We start from the raw sequence: 15,284 nt of genomic DNA, 5'->3' as shown, positions 1-15,284 counted from the left end.
GAGATTGTAATCTGCCTGAGGTCCCAAAACTTATATATAGGATTTGAATCCAGGTTTCTCTGACTCTGAAGGGAACTGTTACAGTAGAAAAAAACTGCCATAAGAGAACAGATGGAGAAAACTGTTACCATTTTGGATGATGAGAAAAAGAATCAAAGAGAAAGTAGCATATGAGCTGGGCATTTATGGATGAGCAGAATATCCATAGCCGGACAAAAGGCGAAATGCCATTCTGGTTGATAAATGTGCATGAGCAAAACACAGAAAATCGTTTCAGCAGTTATATTTGGTCCACAGGGCTTGAAGATAAGATGCATGTGATGACACTAGATAAGATAAAGTCTGAAAGGAGGGCCCCAAATAAAAATCATATCAAGTGTTTTGGATTTGCTTTTGTGTATTGCGTTAACTTTTTCTGTGTAACAAATTTCTCCAGAACTTCGTGGTAAAATTTATTATCACACACTTTCTGTGGGTCAGGAACATGTGCCTCTGACTCAAGGTCTCTTAAGGGGTTGCAGACGCACTGTCAGCTGGGCTGGAGGTTTTATCTGAAGACTTCACTGGTGAGAGATTCATTTCCAAGCTCACTCATGTCCTTGGTAGGACTCAGTTCCTTCCAGGTTGTTGTTGAACTGAGGGCCTCAGTTCCTCACTGGCTATTGGCCAGAGATACCTTTAATTCCTTGACACATGGGCTCCTCCATAGGGCAGTGACCTCAAGGCAACAGAAAAGCAAGAAACCAAAAGAGCAGGAAGAATAAGAAAGGGCTACCATGATGGATGCCAGTTTTTTTATATGCTAATCTCAAAGGTGACATCTCATCACTTCTGCCATATTCACTTCATTGAAAGAGAGTCAACAAGCCCAGTCCATGCTCAAAAGGAGGGTATTATACAAGGACATAAACACAAGGAGGCAGGGTCATTGGGGCCATCTTAGTGATGGCCTACCACATGGATCAACGGGAAATCATCAAAGATTTCTGAATGTGCCAATGACATAACTTGGCTATCACCAGTCATCCATGCTAAAAATTAGGAAGTCATTCAAAATTTCTCCTTCTCATTCAACACCCATATCCCTTGTCACATCACTCCAAGGAGTTTAATGGTCAGCATTTTTTCTTTCTAATGGTATGTAAAATAATAGCACATCTAACGATCATTAGTGTCTCAGATTCTCTGGAAGAGGATACGGGTCCCGTGGTGGCTTCTGAGAGAGCAGTTTGTAAACATGGGTGTAGACAGAAGCCAGATCATGAGGATTAAGGAGTGAACAAGTGGTTAAGAAACATTCTGTAATCTAACACATATTCTATTTTACACATGAAGCCAGAACTTTAGTAACTGATATGTCTTATTGCTTAGTGGATTACATTGCAATACACTTTTAATTTAGGTTCCTTTATAAATAGTGCCAACTTCTGGGAATTTTATTTGAATTTTGAAATTCATGTTGACCTGTTCACTGAAAACTTAAAGGATACAAAATGGTAATGACAGCAGAGCATGGCCTTATCTCTTACTGTGCTTCTTGATTCTTCTAATTTAGGAAAAGCTTTATGTAAGGAAATCAAAGAACTCATTCACTTAACACAAACTTACAAACTCTCTTTAACAGTTTCCAAAACTCATCCCACACTTTATCTCATTTTTTGTTACTACTGAGGCTGTGTCTACATTAGAATTCCTGGTACCTATGGCTTTGTTTTCCCATGAGTTCTCTGTGGCCAGAGAAGAATTATGAACATAGTGTTTATCAGCAGGAGAACTAGGCCACTGCATATGGCTGTCATCTGCTCTAGGTTTTGGTGACCACATATTTCAACATATATTGCAATCATATGATGATTTCCACCCCATCTGACAAGTCATCCGAGGAACTCTGGTTACATGCCTTACCTCATGTTTCATGAGGTTTTCCTGGTTATTACCCAATATTCAAGTTGAGTTAGGTAAAGGCGTCAACAGGTCAAATAACTGAGTTAGTTCATGCAGTGGGCCTTAACCTTAAACTGCATCCTGTAACTTCCTTTTGGAGAGGGCTCTAAGGATCAAAAGCCTCTACCTTGGTTTCATGAGATGATGGTGCCACATTTTAGAATATATATTTTTTCTAATTTCATTTGCCTAAGATGCCATTAAAAAAATTAAACCTTTGTATTCTTTGCATGCTGATCTTAGGATCCAATCTCTTATTCTGGCAATCTCAATAGATTACTTTCTGCTGAAATTTTCTGATTTGTAGAATGTAACCAACCATACCATCTCTTCTCTACCTCTCCCAGATGCTATTCAGCCAAGTGAGATGAGATCTGTGGCAATGCTTTGAACCCACAATGGGAACAGTGTAAATCTGAGATGTTGCTTCTATTATTACCAATACTACTATTAAGTTACTGACAGAATGGGGAGCATGATATAGGATGCAGAAGACCCTGGATGAATGCCTGCCCCAACAAACACCAGCTATGAGGTGTTGGGCAAGGCCTTTAACATCTCTTATCAGTTTACTGACCAGAAAACTAAAGATCATACTCCCCACCTTTCTACCTGCCAGGGTTCTTGTGAGCATCAAGTGAAGTAAGATACGTGGACACATTTCGCAAAAGGGCCAAAATGGCAAACATTGATTGGAACATAATCACTATTATAAAAACAGCATCTGAACCTTCTCCTTTCTTCCAGTTTCAAACCACTTGAAAGAGCTGGAGGAGAGGTAAAGCTAGAGTCATGAGACTAGACAAAAAATTCACGGGCTGCTGATGAGAGCATTGTAACTGGGTAACTAAACAGATTCCTAAGCAGGAACTGAGTAGAAGCTTATCATAATTCACACTCATGGATGCTCCAATGGCACTTGACTCATGGAATTTACAGAGAAAACGTAGCAATCTAAACCATAAGCAATTAAATTTAGTTTAAATGCATGTACGTGTGCATATGTATGTATGTATCTTGCCAATGTTTTTACTTCTTAACAGTGTTCAAGAATATTAAAAATCCATGTGACCTTTTTCTTTCTGAGGAAAATAAAACGAGATCAAATATGCATATGGCCAGGAATAGAAGACTTCCTACCAAAAAAGATAGTATATTGGAAGCCGCAATTCTACAAAGTCAGAGACAGTAGCTGAAATCAATGATGAAGATAAAATATTAACTCCTTTAACCTTGTCTATGTCAAATCATCCCTAAGTTATTTTCTACAATAAGAGAATCAGACAAAGGTAGAAGAGTTTTTGGAGATTTTCTTTCTCATTCTCATCTGAAAATGTTCAGTTCAACAACCTAGAAAAAGGATTCTGGTTTTTGTAAACACATTTTTCCCCCCAAGATGACTATGCATCCAGCCCATCAGAAATCCAGAATAAGTTAAAATAAAGGCCTGGAAATATTTTCAAATGGACATCTCCCACTGAGATGTGAAATCCCCTCACCCCCCACTAACAGTCTATAAAAACATGAAGAATATCTGCTCAGGCTCTGAATCGAGACACCAACCTTCCCAAAAGACAACTACTTCCACCCAAACAACTGGTCCTCCCTTCCTTCTTGTCAGCACTGCTCGCTGAGAGAGGCCGTGTTTGGTCTCTTAATCAGACCTTGCTGACGGGCTGACATCACTGCAAACGTTTTCACTTACTCTCTGGCAACACTTAAATCCTTGCCAAAGGCCAGTCAGTTAAGTCAGAAAGCATTGTTAGTGCGAGGCTGGGGGAGTCGGAGTGTGACGGTCAGCTAGCAATCTGTGGTGATGACAGGAGGGAAATCTAGGAGCTGAAACCATTTTAAAGGTCACTCTGTGGGCAGAACAAAAGACCTCTAATTTAGAAAAGGAAACAGAACTCTGGGACATGGAAGCACCAGGATGCTGCTATCTGAGCACTCTGAAAATTCATTATCCACTCCCTGATTGTAAAGACTACTTTACAACCCAAAACAGCTTAAACCAACAACTATTTGCTTTAGCAGCAGTGTAAGATAATTTGGTAAAATAGAAATGCTAAGTAATGTACTAGTGGGTTCAACTGCCAGTTTTTTAAATTTATTTTTTATTGAGGTAGCATTGATGTTAATGATAATTATGTAAGTGTCCTGGGTACATTATATTTCACTTCTGTATACACTATAGCATGCCCACCACCAAAAATGTATTTCCCATCTGTCACCATGCAGCTGATCCCCTCTACCCATTTCATCTTCCCCCCATCCCTTCCCTTCTGGTAACCACTATTCTGTTGTCTGTGTCTACATATTTGTTTTTGTTTGGATTGGTTTGTTCATTTATTTTCTCTGTTTTATTTTTATATTCCACATATGAGTGAGATCACACAGTATTTGTCTTTCTCTGTCTGACTTACTTCACTTAGCGTAATACCTTCAAGGTCCATCTGTGTTGTTGCAAATGGCAATAATTCATCTTTTTAAATGACTGAGTAGTATCCCATTGAATATATATATATATATATATATATATATATATATATATATCTCACATCTTTATTTTAAAAAAATGTTCTTCTTTAGTACTTTTTTTCTCCTTACCCTTCATTTTTTAAAAATTTTCAACCTTGAATTGCTAAATAGAGTTTAAAATTCTTAGCATAGCTTTCCGTGAAAAGCCGTTACATATACTTTATGACTAAAATTTTAAGAGTATAATATACTAAAGTATTGATAAATGATTTTTAAAAGGAGCACAGATCATCAGAGAATAGTAATAGTAGGCCCATGCCTGGATTGAGATCATCTCTTTTCTGTCTTTCTAAAACTGGGGAAAGCTTGGGAGAAGACTGGCTTCAGTCTATTGAACACCGTATTCTGGACCTGGCTCCATCATTTATAAGATTTGCCAGATGGATTTGCTATAGTTTCATTCTCCAAACTCTCACCTGCTATGTTTTTTTTTTTCCTTGTTTTCCTTTTGTCCCAACTAAAGAGGACGTTTGTTCTGCCATCGTTAAGAAGCCCAGGCAGGCCAGGGCTGAACTCCTCAGTGTGGGAGCAGGGATGTAATGTACAGCATGGCGACTACAGCTAACAAGACTGTACTGTACCCTTGAAAGTTGCTAGGAGAGTAGACCTTAACGTTCTCACAAAAGTGGTAATTACCTGAGGTGATGGGTGTGTTAACTAGCCCTACTGTGGTGATTATTTTGCAATAGATGCATGTATCACACCATCATGTTGTGCACTTTAAACTTACATAAAGTTATATGCCAATTATACCTCAATAAAGCTGGAAACAAAAGAAAACCAAACAAGGGAGCACTCAAGGGAGGTCCAGTAGGTACCAGGAAGGGCCTCTTTGGAAAAGTAAAAAGGAGAGGAGAGAAGGTACTCAAGGCACCAGGAAACTCATCACAGAAGGCACACTGCACATCTGGCACCCACCAAAGATCAAATTCATTTGGGTAAACCAAGCTTGCAAACCCAGTCAATCCCCAGTGATCTATACATAACTGATTTATACTGTGGATTATCTGCTTAGGGTTCTGGGGCACGGTCTGTAATTATTCATCTGAGTAAAAATTCTGCATTCGTTAAGTGGCAGTGAGTCCTCCACTGGATCTGTTGTCAGATAAGAGGCACCAGCCCGAGGATCCAGGGATCGGTGATGCCGAGAATCACCTGCTCCACTCCAACTTGCCAATACTGGGTAGATGAGTGGGTTTCTGTTGGATGAGAAGTCGGGTCGAAAGGAGAGAGAAAAAGTAGCAGCAACTACTGGGCCTTGTGAAGTTGGAACTTGATTTAGGTGGTGAGGCTGCTGATTGCTCAAATAACAATTCCTGGTAGTGGGAAGAGTTATCTCCTCCACTGTCTCTTCAAATCCAATGCTTGCCCTCACTTCCATGTGAGAGTGAGAGAGTTTCCAGACACTACTTTACTTAGGGGGTTTTCTATAAGAGCAGGTCTTTCTATTTACAGAGGTTGCTTTAAAATTACCTGGCCCTGTTAGACTAGGTAAACCACTTTTTAAAAGGCAGACCCACCTAGACACCAAATTAAGCTAAAGATCTTGGAGTGAGTCCACCTGTAAAAAGAAAAATGTCCAAATCTTACCAAGTTGTTGATTTTCGAGTCGTAGATGCCCCGCTTCATTTGTCTGTGTCACAAGCCACTCATTCCCCTTCTTAATGAAAACAAGAGGGAGTGATTATACCTCCTGGGGCTGTGCCATTTATGCCGTCTGAAAGGCACTTAAACGAGTGGCACATTATCTCACACATCTGGAGTTTACCAAATTAGCCAATTACGCTGGAGCTCATAAAACGAGGCCTTAAATGTCATTTAACTAGAAAATATTATAATCACCAAGTGGTCTGATTGTAAGATGATACTTGGGGCAGCATCAGTGGTTACAGAAAACAAATCGTGAAACAAAACACAGTTCGAATGCCCCCCAAATGCAACCACATATTTTCTACAGTAATACTTTCTGAAGAATACCATATTTCTGAAGGCACCAGCAATCAACATGTTTCTCATTTGAAACTAAGTTTAATCTGACCTCCTGTTTCCTAGTTATTTGCCTTGGGCAAACCAGTGCCCAAGAATTTTCCTCATAAGAAAACTAAGGAACAAGCAGGATGAGAGCAGACTGATGGAAAACCATGAATTCATCAGAGATATGGAGCTCTCTGCAAGAGATGGAACAATGGTTGGATTAAGAGTCTGGAGTTGTCAGAGGTTTGTGGTGCTGCCTCAGAATCGACAGGATTTGGTTGACTGACCATATACTGGTCTCCCATACTTTACTTGAAGGAAGAGATAAAAGCTGCTTTAAATTAGTATGTGATTTGAGGGTAGGAATACCAAAGGTTTTAGAATAGCTATTTAAAAATTAGAGGTTTACAGCCACTACTTCCACATTGTCTTCTTTTCACTTAATAAACAACAAAATTTGGTGTTTAATGAAAGGTGATACAGTGTAATGGAAAAACCATGGTATGTCACTAATACCTGTTTGACTTTGGGGAAGTTGTTTAACTTCTCTGATCATCTGTTACCTCACACAAAATACAGACATACATAATGATGCTGAGCTGTGTTGAGACTAGTGCTGTGCTGAAATGAAAAAGTCCCTGGCACAGTGCCTGGTACACTGAAGAAAATAAATATTAGTTTCATATCTTTCTTTACCTATGTCACCAGAATATCTTAAGTTCTGTTTAACTCTTTTTTTTCTCTTCATTTCAGAAAGAATGGCCACTAGATATTTTCAGAGAACGCAGAGTGAGGAGGTGGGCAGTCCTGGTTTTATTTTAGCATAACTTATAATACCCTCACCCATCTGTGAACATCTCAATCACTCTCTTTAAAGGAATGCTAAGTACAAAAATAGACTAGAAGAACTCTCATGAGATACTCTGAAGCAAAAGGAAATTAGGTGTGATGCAGGAACGCATGGTAAACAGAGATACCAGCTGCTATTTGCCAGGGGAGTTTACAAAATGAAGCTTACTGGTTTTGAAGGCACCTAGTCAACTAGGTTAAATCTTCATGTCTTCTGGGCTCATGATTATACTAGACGGACCTGTTAGTGTATTCTGTCAAACCAGAGAAAGATGAAGAATCATGGTGACGATGGAGGTACTCTCAACAGTGACAAATTCCTTCCCTGTCAGTTTTCTGCAATGACGACCTTTTTGGTAAAAGCTAAGTAAATATGACAATTCCACATAACAGAAATCCTTACTCACAATTTGGAAGGCCTAGTTTTAAAAACTTAAGTTAATTTCACCTCTGTAAAGCTGGGTTGAAAAACTATGTCCTTAATAACAGCACAATGTATCTATGCTTCTAAGAAGAAAAAAATTCTTAGAAGCAGTAAAGGGATTCAGAACCATGTGACTGAGCTCTTGTCTCTTAGAAATGTGAATTCTGGGCTGAGAGGTGGGGAATTGCATCCCTAAGAATGGTGACAATACCACTTCACTTTCTTACAGTGGGGAAATGGGAGCTCTGTGCAGATTCTAAGTGTGTTAACAGACTTTAATGTTTTTAAACAACAGAAAAGGACTAGCTTTCAAAACCTTTAACTTGAGGGGCTGGGGGAATTAGATAAGAAGAATCAGGAGATGGGCCGGGGGTTCCCGGGCGCTCGCGGCCCTTGCGTTCTTCCTAAAACAAAAACAGAAACAAAAACAAACAAAAAAAAAGAAGAACCAGAACAGATGAGCTCTCTTAATTGTTAATAGTCAAACTGACTAGCACTATCCTCCCTGCAGGCCACAGAGCAAACTGGCCTCTACGCACCTGAGTGAAAAACCATCTTTGAAAGCAGAGTATACTGTAAAAGCTAACTAAGAAAATCAAAAGGAACTGTTTTGCTAGGAAAAAAATTCAACACAGCATGTGTTAAAAGGATTTTTTTTTTCTTTTTTCTTCCTCTTTTTTTTTTTTTAAACTTAAGGCTATGAAATGCTCTTGCTCTGTATCAAAAATAACAGGCAGCTTTCTCTTTGGTATTTTTACAAATATTTCCATCTTTAAGACTGGAGCTTTCTGACTTTTGCTAACAACATGTCCAGATCTAAAGGCATTACAGAAAGAATGTCAATTTGCTTTAGAAGCAATTAAACATACAGTCGAGGAAAAGGCCAATTTTACTATGCAGGGACCACACATACTGTATGTTTGTTACATTACTTGATATCAAAGCAGAAACATCAAATTCTTCCTAAAACACACTTGAAATGAAGAGTCTGGCTAAGGAACTCCCACATCCAATTCAGAGATATCTGTTACAGTTTACAGAACTTGGCAATGCTGACACTATTGTTTTACTGGAAAGAGATAATTTATTGACTATATAATAAACTATGGTTTCTTTAATTATATATATATGTACTGGGTAAAATGAACATGATTTTGATCCCAACCGCCATAAATGCGGGCATATTATCAATGACACTTAGGTACCACATCACCAGAGGAATAGCAAGAATTTGCTGATTCTGTGTCACTAGATGACCTCAAAATATTTAATCAGCCTTCAGGATCATTATCATAGCTTCAGAGGGAGTGGTCTATAGCAAGAATTATCATCTTTCTTTTTCATTTTGCATCATCATGATGTTGGTGTGATGACTTTCATTCACTTGTTCAACATGCATTTACTGAGTATCTCTACTCAGTGCCAAACACAGGGATAGGGAAAACAGAGGGAAATGAGACGTGCGCCTCAGGGAAATGTATTCTTGGGGTGGGAGAGGGGAGACAGACAGAAAACAAGCTCAATATATCAGGGTGGTGCACGCTATATAACAGATCTGCGCACGAGGAATGAGCCTGGAAGAAGCAAGGGCTGTCCTAGGAAGGGCTCTGTACACCTGATAAGGAATTTAGACTTTACACTGCAGGCCATATTTTTACATATTCCTGAAACACTCAAAAGATAAAACAATTAAAACAGTATGATACTGGCATAGAGATAGATAAATTAATGAAACAGAATAGGAAATAGAGAAACAGAATAGAAAATGTAGCTGATATATATGTGGAAGTTTAATATACAAAAGAGCTAGCATTTCCAATTAGTGAGTAAGGGATGGATTTTTTCAGCAGTGGTGTTTGGACAACTGAATAACCATTTGAAAATAAAATTTAATTCCTATATGCCATACTGCACATTAAAAAAAGAAATCACAGATGGATTAAAGATTCAGACGTAGATGTTTGTAATCTTGGGGTTAGAGGATGTCCTTCTTTTTTAATGTGTCATCAAGGTCAGATATCACAAAGGAAAAGATAGATATAAGCACAAAATCACAATCTTCAAAACTCACAAACTTCTGAAAGGTGTAAGACACTATAGTTGTAAGACAACTGACAAGTTGGGGAAAATATTTGTAATTTATGTAATAGTTGAAGGATTAGTACCTATAATATATACAGAACTCCTACAAATTAATTAAAAAATATAACCTAAGAGAAATGGGCGAGAGACACAAAATAAGCAATTCATGAAAGAAAGAATACCTAATGATATAAAAGTATGCTCAACCCCAGTTACAATCAAAGGAATACTATTAAGACACTTTTATTTTTCACTTATTAGATTATAAGCAGGAGATGCATATTAGTGACAGATATATCAAATAATGACTGATAATGTCCAGTGTTTGAGAGGGTGTGGAGAAGTAAGAGCTCTCAAATACTAAGGATATAAAAGTCAGTACATACTTTTTGGAAGATAATTTGGCAACATCTATGATATAAAATGTGCATATCATTTGATCTTATAAGTCCATTGATAGCAATTTTTAAAAATAGAAATATATATATATATATATATATATATATACACACACACATACACACATAAATGCAAAAAAACAGTATGAGAATATATACTGTACTATTGTTTATAATAGTGAAAATATGGAAACAACCTAATGGGCCACCAAAGGGATTAATTTAATAAACTGCAGTATGTAGGTAAATAAATTACTATGCTGTTGTTAAAAAGAATCTATTGGCATGAGACGACATAAATGACATATGTTTAATTAGCAAAAGAGTAGCCCCAGTATAATCTGCTAAGAGAGGTAGTGAACTACAGAGTTAGGAGCATGGGCTTTGGGGTCAAGCTCACTGGATTTGAGTCCCAGCTTCAAGATTTACCAGATATGTGAAAATTACTAACTTTTCTGAGTCTTGGTTTCTTCATCTGTCCAACTGGAATGGCTCCTAACAGAACCTACTCTAAGAGTTATATGGAGAATTCCTAGTACATAGTAGAGGCTAAACATGTACTAGTTGTTATTATTACTGTTATCTTTTTGGTATAATGATTATTTTCAACCAATTCTCTTATGAAAACAACTTCAAAAAGCACATCTAATATCCTTTGCAAAATTATGCTCAATAGAGACTTTAACTGAATCTATACATCAAAGACAATTTTAGTTTATGTAACAAAAATATTCTATTTATCTGATCATCTAATAGATAGGATGATGAACCTGACACATCAATTTTTGATAAAGATATGTTTTGATTGAATATTCATAAACCAGAATGCAAACAAGGAACACATTTGGGCGCTATATTTAAGAATCAAAATAAAGAACTATCACATTTAGATATCCCCAGTTATAAGAACTTTAAAAAGCCTCAATAGCACAAAATAAAAATTGTCCTCTAGTCATCAAACTATTATTCATAAAGGATATTATTAACATCCTTTTTGTGGTAGTTTCTATCATATACATATTTAATTTTCAACCGTATTATCCAGAAAAACACATACAAAAATAGGAAGACACCCTTTTAAATATTTTTCCCTACTAAGACTAGGAAAAGAAATCATTCAAAATGAGAAAACACGTTGTGCAGTAATATATTAAAATGCCCACATCAACATACAGACTATATATAAAGAACCATACATACCCTTCTGTGCGGAAAATCATTCGAAAGCTGTGTCCTAAGCTTTTGTAACTGTTTGGATCAGTTGCACATCTCTGAATCTGGAACCTAGAAACAAAATCAAACAAACAAAAAAAATCCAAGTTAAGGATTTTGCCAAATGGCTTTTCTCATTTTTCAAAGTCTTAGGAGACTCAGTCTTTTCAGATTAATCTAAAATATTCTGGGTTTTGCTACAGATTTTACTGATTTATTTGTCTTGTATAATCTTTACCTTATTTTTGTAGCCTTTAAAATTATGATATTTCTCTGTACTTTAATAGAACTGCAGAAAGAGTTGTTTTCATCTGTTTCTTAGCTAGGCAGATGCACCCTGAGGCATTTATGCTTTTTTCTTTTGCGAAAAGCACACACAGATGTCATAGATTGTTTTAATGCATAATTCAGAAATCTGAAGATGCATATGAAACAAATAAGTAGCTCTATTTCTTATCTTAATTAGTGCTCTTTGATGGTAATTTAATACAAAGTTTAAAAATACAGAGCAGCTAATATGGCCTAACTTTGATCCTGATTATGAATTTGGAATTCATTCTGGCAGACAGGAGCCTGCGTTTAGAGCAAGAATTCGGGTCATACCGTGATACAATTTATTATCAGTACTTCATGATCGAGCAGAGTGGTCACTAGGGGTAGTTCCGGTTACCTGGACCTTCACAGAAGCACAGTGCTCTGCATGTAGTTTGTGCGCAATAAAGATGTATCCCATTTTAGAAAGCCAAATTCTTTTTTTCGTCTTCGTTTTTGGTATGATCATGCATCTCAGAACTCTAGCCTTCAAAATGTGGAAGTTCCCGGTGTGAGGGTCTTACGTATTTTGTGTCTTTCCCTGGGGTCTGTTTCTAATGAGATTTATGACAAGTATTGTCATTTCCCTACACCCCAGTTCTCCAGTTTCGCTTTTCTTTAGGCTGCCTACTCCTTGTGTTTAACCTTCTTGTCCCAATTCTAAGTTAAGCCCCTTCTTCCTTCTGTACTTCCCTCCACGGTTTTAGCAAGCCTTTTAAAATAGAAATTCTCAGAAACACCCCTAATATTGTCTACTCTAAGATGCTTTTCCCAGATTGTTAGATTTATGACATGAACACAACTTCTAATTCTGAGAATGATTTATTTTATAGTTCTAGGCCCCAGGGAATTATGCTGAAAACTAACACATATATCACAGAGAAGTGTGAATATTTTGCTTTCACTGAAGTGATTGGGCATATGAACAGAATAAGTAGACTATAAGACTGGAAAGTGAGGCTGGATTACATTTGAGTTTGTAAAGTGGAGAGGTGCTGAACGTGATTGTGCAGGAGAGTAGCCGTCCTGAGATGAAGGAGTTGATTCTTCCAGTAGAGTACTTGAAATATACAAATTCCTAACAAAATATTTATTGTCTGATTGGGTGGATTAGAATGGGAGTATGGAGGGCAGAATGATGATGAAGGCAATTATGATAGTCTGGGTGAAGATAATGATGCCAGAATATGAATGGAGGAAACAAATGTAATAAAAGAGGTGTGCTTGCTGGGTGATTGTTTTTTTCTTTAAATCAATGGGTTTTTTAAATGATACATTCAACATGATCCTCTCTTGATCCTCATCAACCCAGCAAGTAATATTCCACTGCCCTAGACTTACTATTGCCAAAGTTTAAAATGTCATAAATATTCGTAATGTTTTTGCTTGTCAAACTTACATCTCTATTAGCATGATCATTTTTAGGAGGTTAGTTTCTAGGCAAGAACTATATCCCTAAAATTTAAATTGCATGGAGCTTATCAGAAGATCATGAAGCATTATGACTAACTCATTTAAACTGTTCTGGATCCAGAGGTGCATTTGGTGTGTGTATAACCACTGGCCTAGAAGACTCAGTAAGCAGTTCTGTCTAGAATCGAGAACACGATTTGATGGTCAGGTAGGTGGACCACGTTTGGTATTTCTGGACTACTGTATGTAGATGAGATAATCTGGGACTTGGGATACAAATGAATTAACTAATGCTAAACACAAAATAGTACAATGGAATAACTACAGGTAAGTTTATACAACAAATAATCTTGGAACATAGAGAGCGATTTCCAAAATACGACTTTGATCCTAATTCAGAAAAGAATCTCCATCTCTGCATTTGCATATTTGTAACCTACATTCATTGTTGGGTATGAAAAATTTCTTATGTCTAACTTTCAAGAGAATAACTTAAAATAGTTTTATATATGATAAAAACATTACATGCTTATAGATTTTTCTCATAATATCTGTAATAATTTTCATTAAGTTCATTTCCCCCTGTCAAATTCCTTTCTGGATACTTTTCTCCCAAATTACCAAGTATTTTTTGAATATTTGCCATATGAAATAAGATGCTATAGGTTTTACGAAAACCCAGGGCATTATCCCCACTCTCAAGAAACCCAATAAATAAATGAGAAAAAAATTTTTACAATAAAAGGGAAAATATCCAAAATGTCAAGTAGCATCAGCACAAGTTGCCCAGGTGTTCATCGGAGGGAGCAATTACTGCTTTCTGCAGAGGATCAGGAAGGATCTCAGGAAGGAGAAGGGATTTAAGCTGGTCCCATAGGATTCAGAGAGGCAAAAAGAGTAAGCCAGGAGGAAGCATTTCAGGTGGGGAATTGAGAGAGGGAGAGATGTCCTTTTAATAGAAGTGAAAGAAAAGATCTCCCACCATGACAACCTCCAGTGTTTCGTTCAGGATGGATGTTACAGCATCCTGCTGGTGGCATTCAGCTGCTCAGGGTGGATGGAGACCTGAGCGGGTTAGAGGAGGGTGTTTATGAGATAAAGTCAATGACCAATATAGAGCGTTTGGCCTTTTCCTGCTCCTCAGCGGAGCATTTCAGATAACTCTGTGGCCATCTCACAGTCATGTGACCCGGTCCTAGAAGGAACTGTGAGTCACCAGAGGGACCAAAGCAAGTGAATCCTAATGGCAAGAAAATTGACCTTAGCTCCTCTTTTATTGATGGGGTTAGAGACATCAGCTTTGTCTATGATGTCTGCATGTACCAGTAATACCAAGGTGGGTCCTCTGTCAGCTTACACAAAAATGAATACAGAGTACAATTACTTCTTAATTAACTAGTTATCTAACTTGGCTATTGGAAGTCTAGGCACTTCACTCATTAGTTGCAATTTCTTTCTTTTTTCAGAATCCAACAGATGATAATATTTCCAATCCACTATTCTCAGTTAATGAGTTCTTGAATACTTACTATGTATTAGGTACTCCACTATTTGGGGCATCATGAAGAAATAAGAAATAATCCTGCCCTTTAGAAGTTTATAGTTATGTGAAGGAGATGTACAAATAGATGATTACCATATGCAAGGAATAATGTTTAGGAATGGTATTTCAGAGTATCACATGTCAGACAATGAGTTTTACTGGCACTGAATAAACACTAGTATTACTTTTACTGGAGATGATCTTATCTATGGCTGACAGAAAATAGTATCAATGTTATGCAGTGACATTAGAGGGAAGAGGGAAAACGGGAAGGATATATTTGGGCTAAATATCTGTGATTAAACCTTACCCTCCCACTTTAAAACAGGCAGCAAGGACAGTCAGCGGAATCTTTGAGGAGTGTTCCATTTAGAAGCTGACTGTCTGATGAATGATGCTGTGTTCATTACAAACAGGAGCGGCAACATCAAATAGCATCACACGAGGAGAGTCCACAAGCCGTGTTGCAGAGCAATGCAAAAGGATGGGCAGGCATGGTACATACTAATTCCTCTGTAAAGCCTCCCACCATTCCTTACTATCCTAAAGTAGCTAGAGGTCCCATTAAACAGGCAAAGGCAAGTACAGCTGTCTC

The 15,284-nt window shown here is 37.5% G+C and overlaps 1 protein-coding gene across 3 annotated transcripts in view; it reads right to left on the bottom strand.

Moving 5' to 3' along the window:
• Positions 1 to 15,284, bottom strand: part of SLC25A21 (solute carrier family 25 member 21) — a 516,568-nt gene that overhangs the window by 143,513 nt on the left and 357,771 nt on the right. For all 3 annotated transcript variants that reach the window (XM_060004663.1, XM_060004662.1, XM_060004664.1), the window contains one exon: positions 11,410 to 11,493. In XM_060004663.1, coding sequence (XP_059860646.1) covers positions 11,410 to 11,493 — 84 coding nt within the window. The remainder of the gene's footprint in view (positions 1 to 11,409; positions 11,494 to 15,284) is intronic.

The sequence above is a fragment of the Delphinus delphis genome, chromosome 2 (genome assembly GCF_949987515.2).
Source record: "Delphinus delphis chromosome 2, mDelDel1.2, whole genome shotgun sequence".
NCBI classification, from domain to species: Eukaryota; Metazoa; Chordata; class Mammalia; order Artiodactyla; family Delphinidae; genus Delphinus; species Delphinus delphis.
The sequence above is the reverse complement of the archived record's forward strand: the minus strand, read 5'-3'. Positions and strand labels throughout refer to the sequence as shown.